The 15,600-nt window shown below is 34.7% G+C and overlaps 1 protein-coding gene across 3 annotated transcripts in view; it reads left to right on the forward strand.

Annotated features, from left to right (window-relative positions):
• AFG2A (AAA ATPase AFG2A) overlaps positions 1-15,600 on the forward strand; it is a 319,135-nt gene that overhangs the window by 111,370 nt on the left and 192,165 nt on the right. For 2 of the 3 annotated variants that reach the window (XM_045799032.2, XM_045799033.2), the window contains exon 14: positions 6,204-6,330. In XM_045799032.2, coding sequence (XP_045654988.2) covers positions 6,204-6,330 — 127 coding nt within the window. Of the gene's footprint in view, positions 1-6,203; positions 6,331-12,109; positions 13,122-15,600 lie in introns of those variants that run through there. The other variant, XM_045799034.2, reaches the window with a different exon arrangement.

Below are 15,600 nucleotides of genomic sequence, written 5' to 3' on the forward strand. Positions count from 1 at the left end.
AAAACTTAAATAACTTACTATTGATCAAAAACCTTACTGATAACAGAAACAGTTGATCAAGACATACTTTGTGTATGTATTATATACTGTATTCTTGCAATAATGTAAGATAGAGAAAAAATAAGATTATAAGGAAGAGAACATACATTTAAAGTATTGTAATGTATTTATCAAAAAGAAATCTGCATATAAGTGGACCTGTGCAGTTCAAACCCGTGTTTAAGGATCAACTGTAAATCCATTATTAAACTTTTAAGGTAATGATTGATGTCCCTTCTTTCATTTCTGATGTTAGTAATCTGTGTTTTTTCTTGTTTTTCTTAGTTATGGGGCTACAGGTCTATCGTTTTTATTGATCTTTTCAAGGAATGAGCTTTTGCTGATTTTTCTCTTTTGACTTCCTATTATCAATTTTATTTCTGCTCTAATTTTTCTATTTTTTTCCTTGTGTTTACTTCAGATTTAATTTGCTCTTTTTCAGTTTCCAGAGGTGGAAGCTTAGATTATTGATTTTAGATTTCTTTTTTTTTTAATATATACATTTAGTGCTAGAAATTTCTCTTTAAGCACTACTTGTACTACATCCCACAAATTTTGATTAGTTGTATTTTCATTTTTATTTAAACTATTTTTTTTATTTCTGTTGAGATTTCTTCTTCAACCCATGTATTATTTAGGAGTGTGTTTTAATCTTCATGTATTTTGTAATTTTCCAAATGTCTTTCTGCTATTGATTTCTACTTTAATTTCACTGTGGCCTGATAGCACACATTGTATAATTTCTGTTTATAATTTGTTGAGGTAGATTTTATGGTCTAGGATGTAGTCTGTCTTGGTAAATACTCCATACGATCTTGAGATGAATGTGTATTTTGCTGTTCTTGGATTAAGTGGCATTTGGATAGCAATTATATCCAGTTGGTTGATGTTATTGTTGAGTTCACCTGTGTTCTTACTGATTTTCTGCCTTCTGGATCTGTCCATTTCTGATGGAGGAGTGCTCAAATTTCCAGTCATATGAGTGAATTCATTTCTTTCTCCTTGCCGTATTATCGATTTTTGCCTCACATATTTTGACACCCGACTGTTAGGTGATGCATATTAAAGATTGTTAATGTCCTCTTGGAGTATTGACCCCTTCATCATTATGTAATACCTCTCTTTATCCCTGTTAATTTCTCTTGGTCTGAAGTTTGCTTTGTCTGAAATTGATATAGCTACTCCAGCTTTATTTTGATTAGTGTTAGAATTAATCATGCATCTTTCTCCATCTCTTTTCTTCTACTCTCTATATCTTTATATTTAAAGTGGATTTCTTTGTTGACAACATATAGTTGGGTCTTTGTTCTTTGATCCACTATGACAATGTCTGTCCTAACTGGTGTGTTTAGACCATTTATGTTTTAAAGTGATTATTGATACAGCTGTATTAATGGTACCATATTTGTTACAGTCTTCTATTCCTTATTCTTTGTTCCTATTTTTGTCTTTGACTGTTTTTCTGCCTTTTCTGATTTTAACCGAGCATTTTATGATTCCATTTTCTCTCCTTTCTTGGTGTATGAAATATATATTTGTATTTTTTCTCCCTTTTTTCAGTGGTTGCTCTGGAATTTGCAATATACATTTACAACTAATCTGCATCCGCTTTCAAATAACACTGTTCTGCTTCACAGGTAGTACAAGTACTTTATAGTAACAAAAGTTTGAATTTCTCCCTTTAGTCTTTTGTATCATTTCTGCCATTCATTTCACTTATACATATGCTATAGCCATTGAATACATTGTTGTTACCATTATTTTGGACAAACTATTAGCTGTTAGATCAATTAAGTATAAGAAAGTTGAAGTTTTTATTTTTACCTTCACTTGTTCCTCTCTAGTGCTCTTTCTTTATGTAGATTCAAGTTTCAACCTATATCGTTTTCCTTTTCCTAGAACAACTTTTTGAGATTTATTTATTTTAGAGAGAGAGAAAGAGAGACAGCACAAGTGGTGGGGAGGTGCAGAGGGAGAGAGAGAGAGATCTCCAGCAGACTCCCTGCTGAGTGCGGAGCCCTACGTGGGGCTCAGTCTCATAACCCTGAGATCATGACCTGAGCCAAAATCAAGAGTAGGACACTTAACTGACTGAGCCACCTAAGTGCCCTTCCTGGTACAACTTTTTAAAATGTTTCTTGAAAGGCGGTTCTACTAACAGCAAATCCCTCAATTTTTGTTTGAGGAAGTCGTTATTTCTCCTTCATTTCTGAGAGATAATTTCATGGAATACAGAAATTTAGGTAGGTGTTTTTTCTCTCTCTCAACACTTTATTTCGTACTACTCTCTTTGGTTGCATGGTTGCTGAGGAGTTATCTAATCTAATTCTTACTTTTGCACTTCTCGGGTGAACTGTATTATTCCTCTGGCTTCTTTCAAGATTTTTTGTTTGTTTCGTTTTTGGTTTTCTGTACGTCGAATATGATATGCCTAGACGTAGTTTTTTTTGCCAGGTATCCTACTTGATGTTCTCTGGCCTTCCTGGATCTGTAGTTTGGTGTCAGACATTAATTTGGGGAAATTCTCTGTCATTATTGCTTCAAATATTTCTTCTATTCCATTCTCTTTTCTCCTTCTTGTATTTTAGTTGCACATATATTACACCTTTTATAGTTTCCGTAATTGTTGGATATTCTTTTGTTTCTTTTTTTTCTTCAATCTTTTTTCTCTTTGCTTTTTCATTTTGGAAGTTTTATTGGCAAATAATTAAGCTCAGGAATTTTTTCCTCAGTCATGTCTAGTCTAGCAAACCCATCAAAAGTATTCTTTATTCTGGGGCGCCTGGGTGGCACAGCGGTTAGGCGTCTGCCTTCAGCTCAGGGCGTGATCCCAGCGTTATGGGATCGATCCCCACATCAGGCTCCTCCACTAGGAGCCTGCTTCTGCCTCTCCCACTCCCCCTGCTTGTGTTCCCTCTCTCGCTGGCTGTCTCTATCTCTGTCGAATAAAATAAAATAAAATCTTTAAAAAAAAAAAAGTATTCTTTATTCTGCTGTAGTGTCTTGATCTCTGCCATTTCTTTTTGAGTCTTAGAATTTCCTTCTCTCTGCTTATGTTGCCCCTTTCTTGCATGTCATCTACTTTGTCTATTAGAACGCTTAGCATATTAATCATTTTAAAAAAATTCCTAGTCTGATAATTGCAGCATTTTTGTTGGTTCTCCGGTTCATTGATGCTTATTCAGTTTTTTCAAATTGTGTTTTGTTTGTCTATTAGAGTCTTGTAATGGTTTTGATTTTGTTTTGTTTTATTTTGATAGATGGGCATGATAATACTACATAAAAGGAACTATGGTAAATAGGCCTTTGGTAATGTAGTAGTAAGAGTGTAAGAGGCCAGGTGTTCTTTGGTCCTATGACTAGGTTGTAGTCTTTTAGTTAGTCTGTGTTACTGGACCGTGAACTTCACAATTGTTTTTTAGTAACCCTTGTTCCGTTAGGGTATAATACAGGATGGCTTGAGAGGGCTGGAGTTGGGTATATCCCTTCCTCCAGCTCAGTTGGGCTCTGATAAACCTGTCATAGTTTAGGGTCTGGTAAAATAGTTTCTCTTGAAGGCAGGACTTGTTAAGAAGTACAGAATGTTCTGGCATATTTCAAAATAGCTACCTCTTCCTTCCTTCTTCCCCATGCACAAGATTTTCCTCAGGTGTTCATTGTGAGAACCTGGTATGGCTTCTGGAGGTAAACTCACAAAAAATGTAAGAGTCCCTCAATGATTGTGTCTTGTGGAGTATTTAACTCTCAGACTTGTCTACACTGCCTCCAGAAATTTCATCATTTACATTTCCAATATCCTTACCCCACCACTGGTTCCTGTGGAGTTTTCTGCTTATTGGTTTCTTTGTATCCAGCTTGTCTGTCTCTCCAGTTTGAGGGGCAGTGGTTTGTCTTATTGCTATGGTCTGAATGTTTGTGTCCTCCCCAAATTCATAACCCTGAGATCATGACCTGAGCCATGATGTACCAAGAGGTAGAGCCTTTGGGAGGTGCTTAGGTCATGAAGGTGGAGACCTCATGAGTGGGATTTGTGTCTTTATAAAGAGGCCTCACAGAGCTACCCCCCCACCTCCATGTGAGGACTTGAAAAGGTGTCAGTTGAACCAGGAAAAGACCCCTCACTTAACCATGCTGATGCCTTGATCTTGGACTTCCCAGTATCCAGACTGAGAAATAAATTTCTGTTGTTTATAAGCCACCTAGTCAATGGTGTTTTGTAATAGCAGCCTGAACAGATGAAGACACCTGCGATCTCACCAATAAGAAGAGCTGTTATTGGACTGGAAAACAGACCAGTATTGCCCTCTTATAATCTCTTCTCCATACTGTAGCCATAGTGGTCCTCAAAAATATGAATCTGATTTTGTCATATCTTTAGTGGAAACTTCCCACTTACATTAGGATAAAATCCAAACTCAGTAATTTGGATAAAAAGGCCTTTGTTATCTAGCCTTGATTTATCTCTCTCCATTGATCTTTTGCATTTTTCACCTTAACTTCTGCGCTCAGCTATTCTGAACTGATTTCCATTTTCAGTGTTCTGTATTCTCTCTTTCCTGTCTTTCCTATTACCTGTTTGGTCCTCACTCATTTTTCAAGTTTTAAGTTAGAAACCGTCTCCCTGGATAGCCCACCTTGACTCTCCCAAAACCTGTTCGAGGTGATCTTCCTTAGTGTCTGAAAATATAGGATCACAACTAATTCCCACAGTAGATACAGTTAAAGGCCTTAGATGTAATCTGTTGTCAGCCTTAAATATTTAGGTGCTTGTAGTCATTATGAAGGAGTCCTTAGAGCTTTTGCTAACAATGTTTCTATCTGACAAGTAAACTCTCATGTGGAAAAGTTACATTATGGAGGATTTTTTTGAAGGGTATGTAATCCATTTATTCAGAATGTTCAAAGTTTGTTCTTACAATCAGATTAGCAAATCCATGCACCTACTAACTAGTTATTTGCAAGAATTAGTGCTAGCCAAAATAAATCTCAGTGGCTTCTCTGGTATTCCTTGGTCCCAAACTTTTTAGACATTGGGAAGGACCATTTAATTTAGTAAAGTGACAGTGTGATTTACATAACATCCTCATGTGTGTTTGATTGATGTGAGTTAGAGGCCACTCTCCTCTGTATACACTATGTCAAGTTTTTGAACTCGTAATGCATGTTGAGATTCTGTTAGAGATCCTGATTATCTAATTAAATATGTTAACATGTTGAGTATACTGAGGTACACGTGTTCTGTCACCGGTGACAGAGATATGAGGTGTGTACCTTCTATCCTTTTTTCCTCTTCTCCCCCTCACCCCATATTATATGTTTAATACACTTACAACGCTATTATACTCTGCCCACTCAGGTGTTTATTACATATTTCTCAATTCTGAATAGTTCTTAGTAAATCCCAGCTGGTGCTAATGAAAATTGTTATCGTAGAGCCTTCACTATAAGGGTTTTGTTCATTGGTAAGATCTGTTGAATTTCCTTATGAATAATCAATATTCAGTTTTGTTTTGGATTTTTTTGTCAAAGGAAATGTGATTAAATTATAGTATGTCTAGTAGTAGCTTTGTAATTGACCTGGTACATTAACAAAAGGAACATAATAACGTACCTTTCTTTGCCTGTTTCTCCAGATATGGGGATTGTGATCACTACGTACCTGTTGTGATGTGCTTAAAAGTATTAATATTTTAAAATATCAAGATACATCAGAAATATCCCACTTATGGATAAAGAGTGTAAAGAGTTTTTTTGTTTCATATAGGCTTTAAACTTCATGTGAGGAATGGGTTTTTATTTTGTTTAGTTTCTTTATTCCCAATTCCTGCCAGTATATTTGCCATATAAAATGTAAATATTGTTTAATTTACACGATTTTCTATTTATTAGATGAACTGCTTTAAATAATCATATATCTTGCTTCCCAGATCTTATATATTTCATTATTGGAGAGAAAATGAACATGGTTGTTGAAGGAGGAGAAGAAATGCTTTGAATATAATTAATTTTGGGGTATGGTAATTCAACAAGTAATGAATTCTGAAGCAAGCATTTTATATTTTGAAACAGACATGATTTTTTGTTGTAGAATATACAGTCTTTTAAAAGTAATAAGGTACTTGGGGATAGGTAAAGAGTTTTAAAACCATATTTTTAAAAATCAGTTCCTCAGGTGCCGGGAATGTAGCTGACCGTGTTCTGGCTCAGCTCTTAACGGAAATGGATGGCATTGAACAGTTAAAGGACGTGACAATTTTGGCAGCTACTAACCGCCCAGATAGGATAGACAAGGTAAGAAAAAAGGCGGTACGAGTATTGTAAAATCAAGAACTGGATCATTTGATTATGTTAGCTTTTTTTTCCCCTACCAAATTACTTTGTAATCAGTTTTTCATTTAGAGGATCCCAAAAATCTTAAACTAAAGGAAACGAAAAGAACAGAGTAAAGCTTCTATGATTTGATTGCTTATGGTTTGGTATTAATGAAAGTATTTTGTAACCCTTTGAATTTTCCCCCTCATTGTTGCATCAGACACTCAGAGAATTGAAGTTCTGAAATTCTTTTTTGGTTTATGTCATCTGATCTATTTTTGAGAAGTTTTTAACATTTTCAATCATATTAAGGTAAATTTCTTGCTATCTAGGACAAGTTAGGCTGAGTTATTATTAACAGCTTTTTAGAATTTTTTGCCTGCGGTTGCTTTCAGAGTGATTCGAGTAGGAGTGACAATGGATTTTATCTCTCTAAGAAATTACTTAGGCTATATGGCATTAAACTCAGCTATAGTTGCAAAATTAACTCTTTCAAGTTATTGCTACCATTTTTTCTCCCTAACTCATAGTTTAATAAAGGGAATCTACTAAATTTTGAATGCTTAATTTATACTTAATGTAACATTTTTTTGCAGGGATTTAAGTTAAGAATAAAAATTTTCTCCTGTACTCCTGTAGCATGAACCAATTTCTCTTTTTTTCTGTTCACATTATTGCTTCATATATATGACCTTATGAGCTCCTCCCTCCTTCCCTGTGCACACATACACAGACTTCCAGATTTAAAAATGGGATTTAGAAAAAATGATCCTTTCAAAGGTATGAAAAGAGCTTTTATGTGTAAAGCAAGCTTTGCTTTCGTTCAGTTAGGTATTTTACTATGCGATAAAGACCTTTGGGTCAAATACAGGTGAGAAAGTTTTGGACTTCAATAAATTGTTCCTTTTCTGATACAGTATTTTTTAAGAAGATAGGTATGTTCTGAGCACTTATAGGATCTGGGTCCATGCTCAGATACCTCCGATGTCTATGGAAAAAAAAAAAAAAGATAGGACTATATTTTAACAAGTATTATAGAAAGTACTAAAAGAGCCCTAGATATTACCTAATCCCACCTTTCAGTTTCACAAATAAAGGTGCTGAATCCAGACAAAAAACAAAAACAAACAAACAACAACAACAACAAAACCCATCTTTCTCCTGGTAAGAATACATTATATTTTTGTGACATTTTTCTCCTGGTTACCCCATGGCCAGTGAGCTCTAAAATTTCTTTGGTTTCCTTCTCTACAATGGCTAATCTAATATTTGTCTTCTTTGGTTTCTTAATAGAGTATGTCTTCACTGTTAGTTACATTTCTTGGAACAGGACTTTTGAGTTTATAATAAACTTCTCTGGGTTCATCTAAATCAAGCTGTATGATTTAGCCTGATTAGTGCTTGTATTAGATTTCTCTTGCTGTGTTACAGATTACCTCAAATTTAGCAGTTTTACACAACACCCATTTATTAGTATTTCTGTAGGTAGGTAAAAATCTGGGAATGGCATGACAGAGTTGTCTGAAAACAAGGTGTTGGCTGGACTATATTGTCAGAAGGTGGTATTCCTTTTCGAATTTCACATGATTGGGCTAGAATTCATGTCTTGTGATTGTAGGCCTAAGGACTGAATTTCCTTACTGGCTGTCAGCTGGGAGCTACTGTCGGCTCCTAGAGACCACCCACATGGCCTCCTCCATCATCAAAGACAGCAGTGAGAATTGCCATCATATTTTATCCCTCTTACGTTTTAAACTTCTATTGCCAGGAACAGCCCAGTGTCGTTTAGTCACCTGATCAGGTTAGGCCCAACGAAGGAAAATCTCTCCACCTTCAAGTCAGTCGATTCAGGACCTTAATTAATTACATTTGCAAAAGCCCCTCACAGTAGCACCTAAATTAGCATTTGATTGAATAACTGGGAGAAGGTGTGAGTCTACTAAGGACCAGAATCTTGTGACTGTACTAGAAATCTTCCTGCCACAGTGCTCTTTAGCTTCTTCCCCCTACCCCTGATATCTGTTTCAAGTCCTAAGAACAACTTCTGGCTTTTTCAGGGACTAGCTTACCCTTGCCTGTCATACACTTGGCTACGAACCAGCTCCTCTGAAATGTTCTTGTTCTGTGGAATCTACTGTTTTCTCAGACGCAGCATTTCTTTGCCTTGCCTTGTCCAGATCTATCTTTCTTCAAATTATACATATAATCTCTCTTAAAATAGCAAAGGATAAATTTAAACTCCTTTTGTAAAGGATACATTTTTTCATGTTCTTTATATGTGTAACACTTTGTAAGTTTGTTACTTAATACAGTGAAATTGTTGATTTATAATCTGTTTTGCTTACTTTTCTCCCTGTAAGACCTAAATTGAACCCTAACTGTTGTGTTTTACAGTAGATCTAATTTATCCTAGTTTTTTACCAACACCTGGTGCAAAAGACCTTGAGAAATTTTGAAGATAAACCTAGAGATTAGAAGTTATTCTTGGGCCACTGTAAGGTTTAGGGCCTTTTTTAAAGCTCAGCTTTCTTAGTCAAAACCCCCAAGGTGCTGGTAGAGAATTTCCATTCTCTTTAGGGTAGTTTAGCCTGTGGATATCTTGGATGGCTTGGAGAAAATACTTAACTGGATTTTGGGCAGAAGTTTTCTCCAAAGACAGGAGATTGAAGGGATGGAAGTGGTTTTTCTTTTTTTACGTTTCAAAAAATTTGCATTGTTTTCATGTTTCTTGCCTGGTGATAATATTTGCCTTAGGAAGGTATATGCTGTGTTTCATTAACGGCAACTGGTAAGTGAGTCTTCAACATCACAGAGTTTCAGAGATTAAAGTTTGGGAAATATCTTGCTGAACTTCTAGCCATGTTTTTTTTATCCTTTATAAAATGTTATCTTGAATTCATCAGTTCTAAAAACATGTAATTGTACAAAATAAGTGTTTTAAGTATTAATTCACACTGTTAACACGTCTTGATTTATTGACCTTTGCTTTAAAATGTTTCAGAGAGAAATATAAAAATATACAAACATACAGTATGTATATATGTGTACTTACATGTATGCTTGTATGTTTGTATGTATACATATATATGCATTTATGGACATACTTTGATTAGTTTTTGAATATTAGAAATCCAGCTTTTTTTAACCAACTAATTTTGGATGAGCACATTTAAATTAAGATATCAAAAGTATTTGCTAATTAGATATGAAGACTTAATTTTCACTAGGTCAGGGGGATCTAAAGGTTTTTTTAATTTAGTATTCAAATTTTTCAAAATGTATAATGTTTAACTTGTAAAGGACGAAATGATAAAATTATTCCTGGCAGCAAAACATAAAATTGGTCAAAGGGAAAAAGCATTTTTGAGTGGTATAAAAATGGTTTCAAGATCATCAAATGATATGTTGTGCTTTCAAGTACAACTTTGAATTTAGTACATTGCACCAGGGTCTAAATGATCTGCATATTATAGTCTGTAATTGTGCAAAAACAAACAAACAAAAACAAAAAAACTTTAATCAGTGATTTTTGTAAAAAATGTCTTAATTTTTTTCTATTTCAGGTAGAATTCCATATTTGTATGGAATATGGATTTTTTCCTTAATTGTACTTTTGTTATTACTCATATGACATATACTATATCAAAAGTCATTTTTCTTTGCAGATTTTTTTCTCTGAAGAACTATTTTAGAGCATTATTTATAAATTATTTAATAGTACTATAAAAAAAAGTTTCAGTGCATGTGTGATTATAACATGGTTTTCGTTCAAAATGTGCCCTGAAGGTCCTGGTAGAAACAAAACAGTCTTAAGAGACAGTATAAAAACAAAAAAAACACTTCCTGTTGTGAAATGAATAGACAGTTTCCACCACCTGCCATGTCTGGAGGAAACTGTACTAGGAATAGGTGACAGAAGAATTAATGTAAATTTCATGTGCTGATGCTAAAAGGTAGAGATTTTTTTTTTAGTTTAAAACTGGAATTAAAAATAAAAAGACTGTTCTAGTGTCAAAGAAATAATACATTTGGGGGCGCCTGGGTGGCACAGTGGTTGAGCGTCTGCCTTCGGCTCAGGGCGTGATCCTGGCGTTATGGAATCGAGCCCCACATCAGGCTCCTCCGCTATGAGCCTGCTTCTTCCTCTCCCACTCCCCCTACTTGTGTTCCCTCTCTCGCTGGCTGTCTCTATCTCTGTCAAATAAATAAATAAAATCTTTAAAAAAAAAAAAGAAAAAAGAAATAATACATTTGGTCTGACTTTGGCTAAATTTAATTAAGGTGTTTGGCCTTGTAAATTAGCTAGCATACTTTACAATCCTGTTGCCTATTAACCCACAACCTCTATGTCATGGTGACTTTAAGTTAGTATATTAAAAGGGGGAATTCTTGGACTGCCAGAGGAGTGAAATTGACATCATTGTGTGACCCGTATGTTGTGTGTATTTAGTGTCTTTTATGGACAATATTTCAATTTCATGTAGTTTGGGAAAACTAAAGCTGGATTTTCTTGGGGATTCTGGTGATTCAGCAAAGGAAGTAAGACACATAGCTCAATCACATTATTCTATTTCCTGTGATGTGATATTTACATGTCAGATACATTAGCTGTGATGTAACATACTAGGCTAAGTGATTGCTTATGGTTCCTGATGGTATCCTGAAGTCTCCATAGACCTTTTATTAAGCCTTACCCTCTCCTTCAGTTGATAAGTGAGTGAAGTGACTTCTGTCATATCCCCAAGTGTCCATTTTGCATAAGAATGACAGGATGTTAAGGATAGATGAAGATTAATGAGATTGTATAATGTCAAGTTGACACATTGTCTTTAGATGGATGATGGTCTGGATTTCCTCAGCATCAAGAGACTTTAGAATAGCAAACAACTGAATTTTTATTGACGGCCAAATAAAGAGCCCAAAGTGTAGGAGTTTATATTGTTCTTTGTTAGGCTGTTGTTTATGTGGTCCCTTTAGAAGAGTATAATGTCCAATCCGTGGCATTTCATGCATTTGTGTTGAATATTAAGAAATGGTCATGTCTTCTTTCCCAGACATTAAAAAAAACCTCGAAATAGTTTAGTTTTATGAATATTTTTTAATTTAGTTATTTGGTTACTTTTAGTACTGATGCCTAGTATATAATAGGCTTTCAGTAATTATTACTACTATAAAGTATATAGCCTATAAACCTAGTTTTCTTATAATAAATTTGTAGAATTTTGAAAATTCTGCTCTGAGTCATCTATGGAAAAGATTGTTCAATTGAGGAAAATTTTGAAAGTTATATAGAAATATTGAATAATTCAGGGTTCAGAATCATTTTCTACTTAGTATGTTTAACTCATGGATATGATAAACTGGCATTAATTTTCCTTCCAGTTTTTCTGGAAGAGGAAATGTGCTTGATGGGTTCAGTATGGCACAACATTTTTATTTCTTAAATATTGCAAATTAAAAGTTGGTTTTATGGATATCTTTGTAACATGGGAAAAACTTAATGCGTGTTTAGAAATGTTGGCAAATGAGAAGCTAAATATATGTGGCTCCCAAGTGAATTGGGTTCCAAAAATACCTTTAGAAGAAAGAGTACAGATATGTTTGTGGATGGCTTTTCTCCTTACCTTTCCTGGTTGTAAGTGCCATTCTTTTAATATTGCTGTTATCAGTTAAGTTGGAACTAAAGACACAAGCTGCTTGACCTAACAGACATTAAAATTTTAAATAAATTACAGTTTTTTACTTTCTTGTATTTTAGGAAGATGTTTCCTAAGCCTTAATATTGTTTATCAAAATGATGTGGAGAGTCTTGGGGGATTATAAGGTGAGCTACAGTGTGATCAGGCCTGGGAGGTCTCCTCCAAGTTCATCTTCCAATTTCAGCTTTACCTTCATTTTACAGGACTTTCAGAAGTAGTTTTATCATTAATAGGTATTCGTGTGTTTGTTTTGTTTGTTTTTTTAAAGCTTTAAGTGTTTTCACCGTATCTATTACAGTAGCAACTGTAAGGGTTTCAGCTTTGGGGATGGGCAATTGGGAGAAATGACAAGAGAAGCGGGTCAGAGGTTGTATGTATATATAGATCATACCTTATTTAGATGCTAATAAGGTAAAGGCTTTTTTTCCCAGTGGTCAGTGAACTGGCCAAATACTTGTTTTTGTACCTCTTATAATCCAAGAATGGTTTTTATATATTTAAATGGCTGAAAAATATGAAAAAGTAAATTAATTTTGTGAGATATAAAAATGAGATGGAATTCAAATTTCAATAAGTAAAACTTTATTGGGACACAGTCACCCTAATTTGTTAATGTATTGTCTGTGACTTCACTTGTACTACTGTAGTAGTTACAGTATTATACAGTATTTATGGCCCATAAAGCCTAAGTTATTTACCATTTGGATCTTTACAGAGGAAGTTTACTGACCATTGATCTATCCTTGTAGGCTTTTAGAAGTTTAGTAATGTCTCTTAATGTGTGTTGTTCGTACATGATCCACAACATTTCTTTAAAGATTGTTTAAATATATTGCGTTAATTTTCTGGGGCGTCTAGGTGGCTCAGTCGGTTAAGCACCTACCTTTGGCTCAGATCATGATCCCAGGGTCCTGGGACTGGACCCTGCATGAGGCTCCTTGCTCAGGGAGCCTGTTTCTCCCTCCCCCTGCTCATTCTTTCTCTCTCCCCCTCTCTCTTAAATAAACAATAAATAAAATCTTTAAAAAACATATATATTGCATTAATGGCTTAAAATAAATAATAGGAAGGTTGTATTAACTTTTTGGTCTTTCAAGTACATTCCATTTTGAAAGTCCTTTTAATACTTAACCTTTTAAAATATGTTTTTTTACTAAATAATTATTCTTTTCAATTGAATGACTCACCAAAATCCATTAATCTAGAAACGCAATTTTTTAATTGTATGAATAATTATTTCTTCATGGCACTTGAGTCTTAAAGTTTCATTGGTTTTTAGTTTTTTATAATTGTGAGTTGAATGCCCTTTTTAGTATTATCATAGGAATTTTCAGGCTGAGATATTTAAATTTTGAAAAATTAAGATTATGTTTAGATGTTTGGTGAATAATATTTGATTACAACATGCAAATAGGAGTACATTTAATCTTCTATTAGAGAAACTGTAAATAACAGTACATATTGCTCTTGACACCCAAGTTGTGAAAGAAATTAATTTTTTTTTAGATTGGAGAGAACTTGGAAGGCTTTGATAGTCTAGTTATCCCTCTGATACATTAATCCCCCCATTGTAAAAATTTTACTCATCTCTTCTCCATCCTTTGCTTACTCACCAAACTGCTGGGGGAGAGGAGACTTACTATCTCATGAAATAGCCCACTCCGTCTTTGTCTCGGACTATTTTTAGGAATTTTGTTGTTCTTCTGAACCAGCTGCTATGTGCCTCCCCAAAGATTCAACATAGCAGCTGGAATTACAGGTTTTAATCCTTCTTCTAATGTAGTTCTTTATTTTTGAAAACTATTGTGTGTCTTATCTTTACATTCTGTCTCACCAACTAGTCTTCTCTTCTCCAGGCTTGACATCTTGTTTTATTTCGTCTTTGGCATTCTTATCCTTCCCTGCCCCCGCCCCGTCCCGAACTGTTGTCCATTTGTTCCTTTTTCTCTGAAATTATGGCATCCACAAATGAATATACTGTAATAGGTTGTGGTCTGATCAGTACAGATTTTAGTGAGACACTTAATGCCTTTAATCTGAATACCATGTCTTTTGCTAATGTATTCCAGGATTGTGTTAGTTTATTTGCCAGCTGAATCACACTGTGGGCTGCTGTTGAATTTAAAGTCATCAAGGACAAAACAAAAACAAAACCGAGAAGCCCAAGTCTTTCCTCAGAGTCTTCTGCTAAGTTATAGATTCTCTGCCTTGGGCTTGTGTTATTAATTTGATTTAAGTCTTAGAAGCTGAGCCACAGTGCGATGAGATCTAGAGGTCTTCCTTCAAGTTCAGCTCCTCTGAGTTTTTCCTACTTTTCACATGCTTCCCAGAGATTTGTTTTTCCTTAAGTCCAAGTGGTTTCCCAATAGTTTCTGCTAGCCAGCTGCTAGGGCTTTAGGCCTTCGAAGTAGAGGAATTAATTCTTACTAAATCCATCATATTAGATATGATAGATCTTTCTAATGTGTCAAGTGTGGGATTCTGTTTCTGCTATTCCCTATGTGTGTCTTATATGTATTAATAGCAGAGGCATTATATATCTTAATTATCAAGAAGAATTTCTGTAGCTTTCTGACTTTCTGAAAAATAGTTTAACCTATATAATTTGAGAAAGTAAAATTCACCTAATTTACCTTAAGAATACATACTCTGAAATGCTTTCTGTTTTCTCCAATGGAAATAGACAAGGTAAGACTTAAATTATATTCAATAAAATTTAGAAATGAAATTATTTAAAAGTATTTTTCAGCTTTAAAACAGTGCTGAAATATGTAGTTAATGTCCTCGTCACTTGCACTTTTATAGCTGCAGTTTCATGAATTTGTGATACGACAGGTATTGTATTGTATAAGGAGTTGTGTAATTTTTTCCTTTGAACATTTTGTTTATAGTGTTTTGGGCACAGTCCTTCCCAAACCTTAGCACTTCTATGTGAGCTTTTGGAGTATACATAGCATTGGAGAGGGGCTTTTGCATCATGTAAGCAGTTTAACTGGAGAAATGAGTCTAGAGGAAACGGAGCTTGGCACATGTAACGGATGGCAAAGATGATAGGGACTAGAATGTTATCACATGTAGAATGTGATAGAAAGGCCTAAAATTGATAGTGAGAAACGAGCAATGGGAGAAATGAGGCAGACAGACACAGATTTGGGGATCTTTGTTTCTCATTCTAGCTCTGTTGCTAGCAAACTATGTATCCTTTGAAATTATTTAGCCTCTCTGGACCTCTGTTTCTGTCCCTGTCAAAAATGCACTAGGTAATCCGGGATATGTCATTCACGTCCCAAAACTCTCTTATGTTGTGATTTAGAGACAGATAATAATAGATTTTCTAAATGGTACATAAAAGAATGCTATTTACCAAACAAATTTCTGAGGTGTTTTTTTTTTTTTTTTTTTTTTTTTGGTGGGCTTTTTCAGGTGTCACCTCCCCAAACTTTCATGTTACTGAAAAGTTCTTTTCTTCAAAAATGTTATAAAGCAAGCAAATATTATCCAGGTGTGCAAAAATGACTTTTCTTTTTAACCACTTGATTGTCAGAAAAGA

This window comes from Ursus americanus, chromosome 13 (assembly GCF_024610735.1).
Source record: "Ursus americanus isolate L20-20 chromosome 13, mUrsAme1.1.p, whole genome shotgun sequence".
Lineage (NCBI taxonomy): Eukaryota > Metazoa > Chordata > Mammalia > Carnivora > Ursidae > Ursus > Ursus americanus.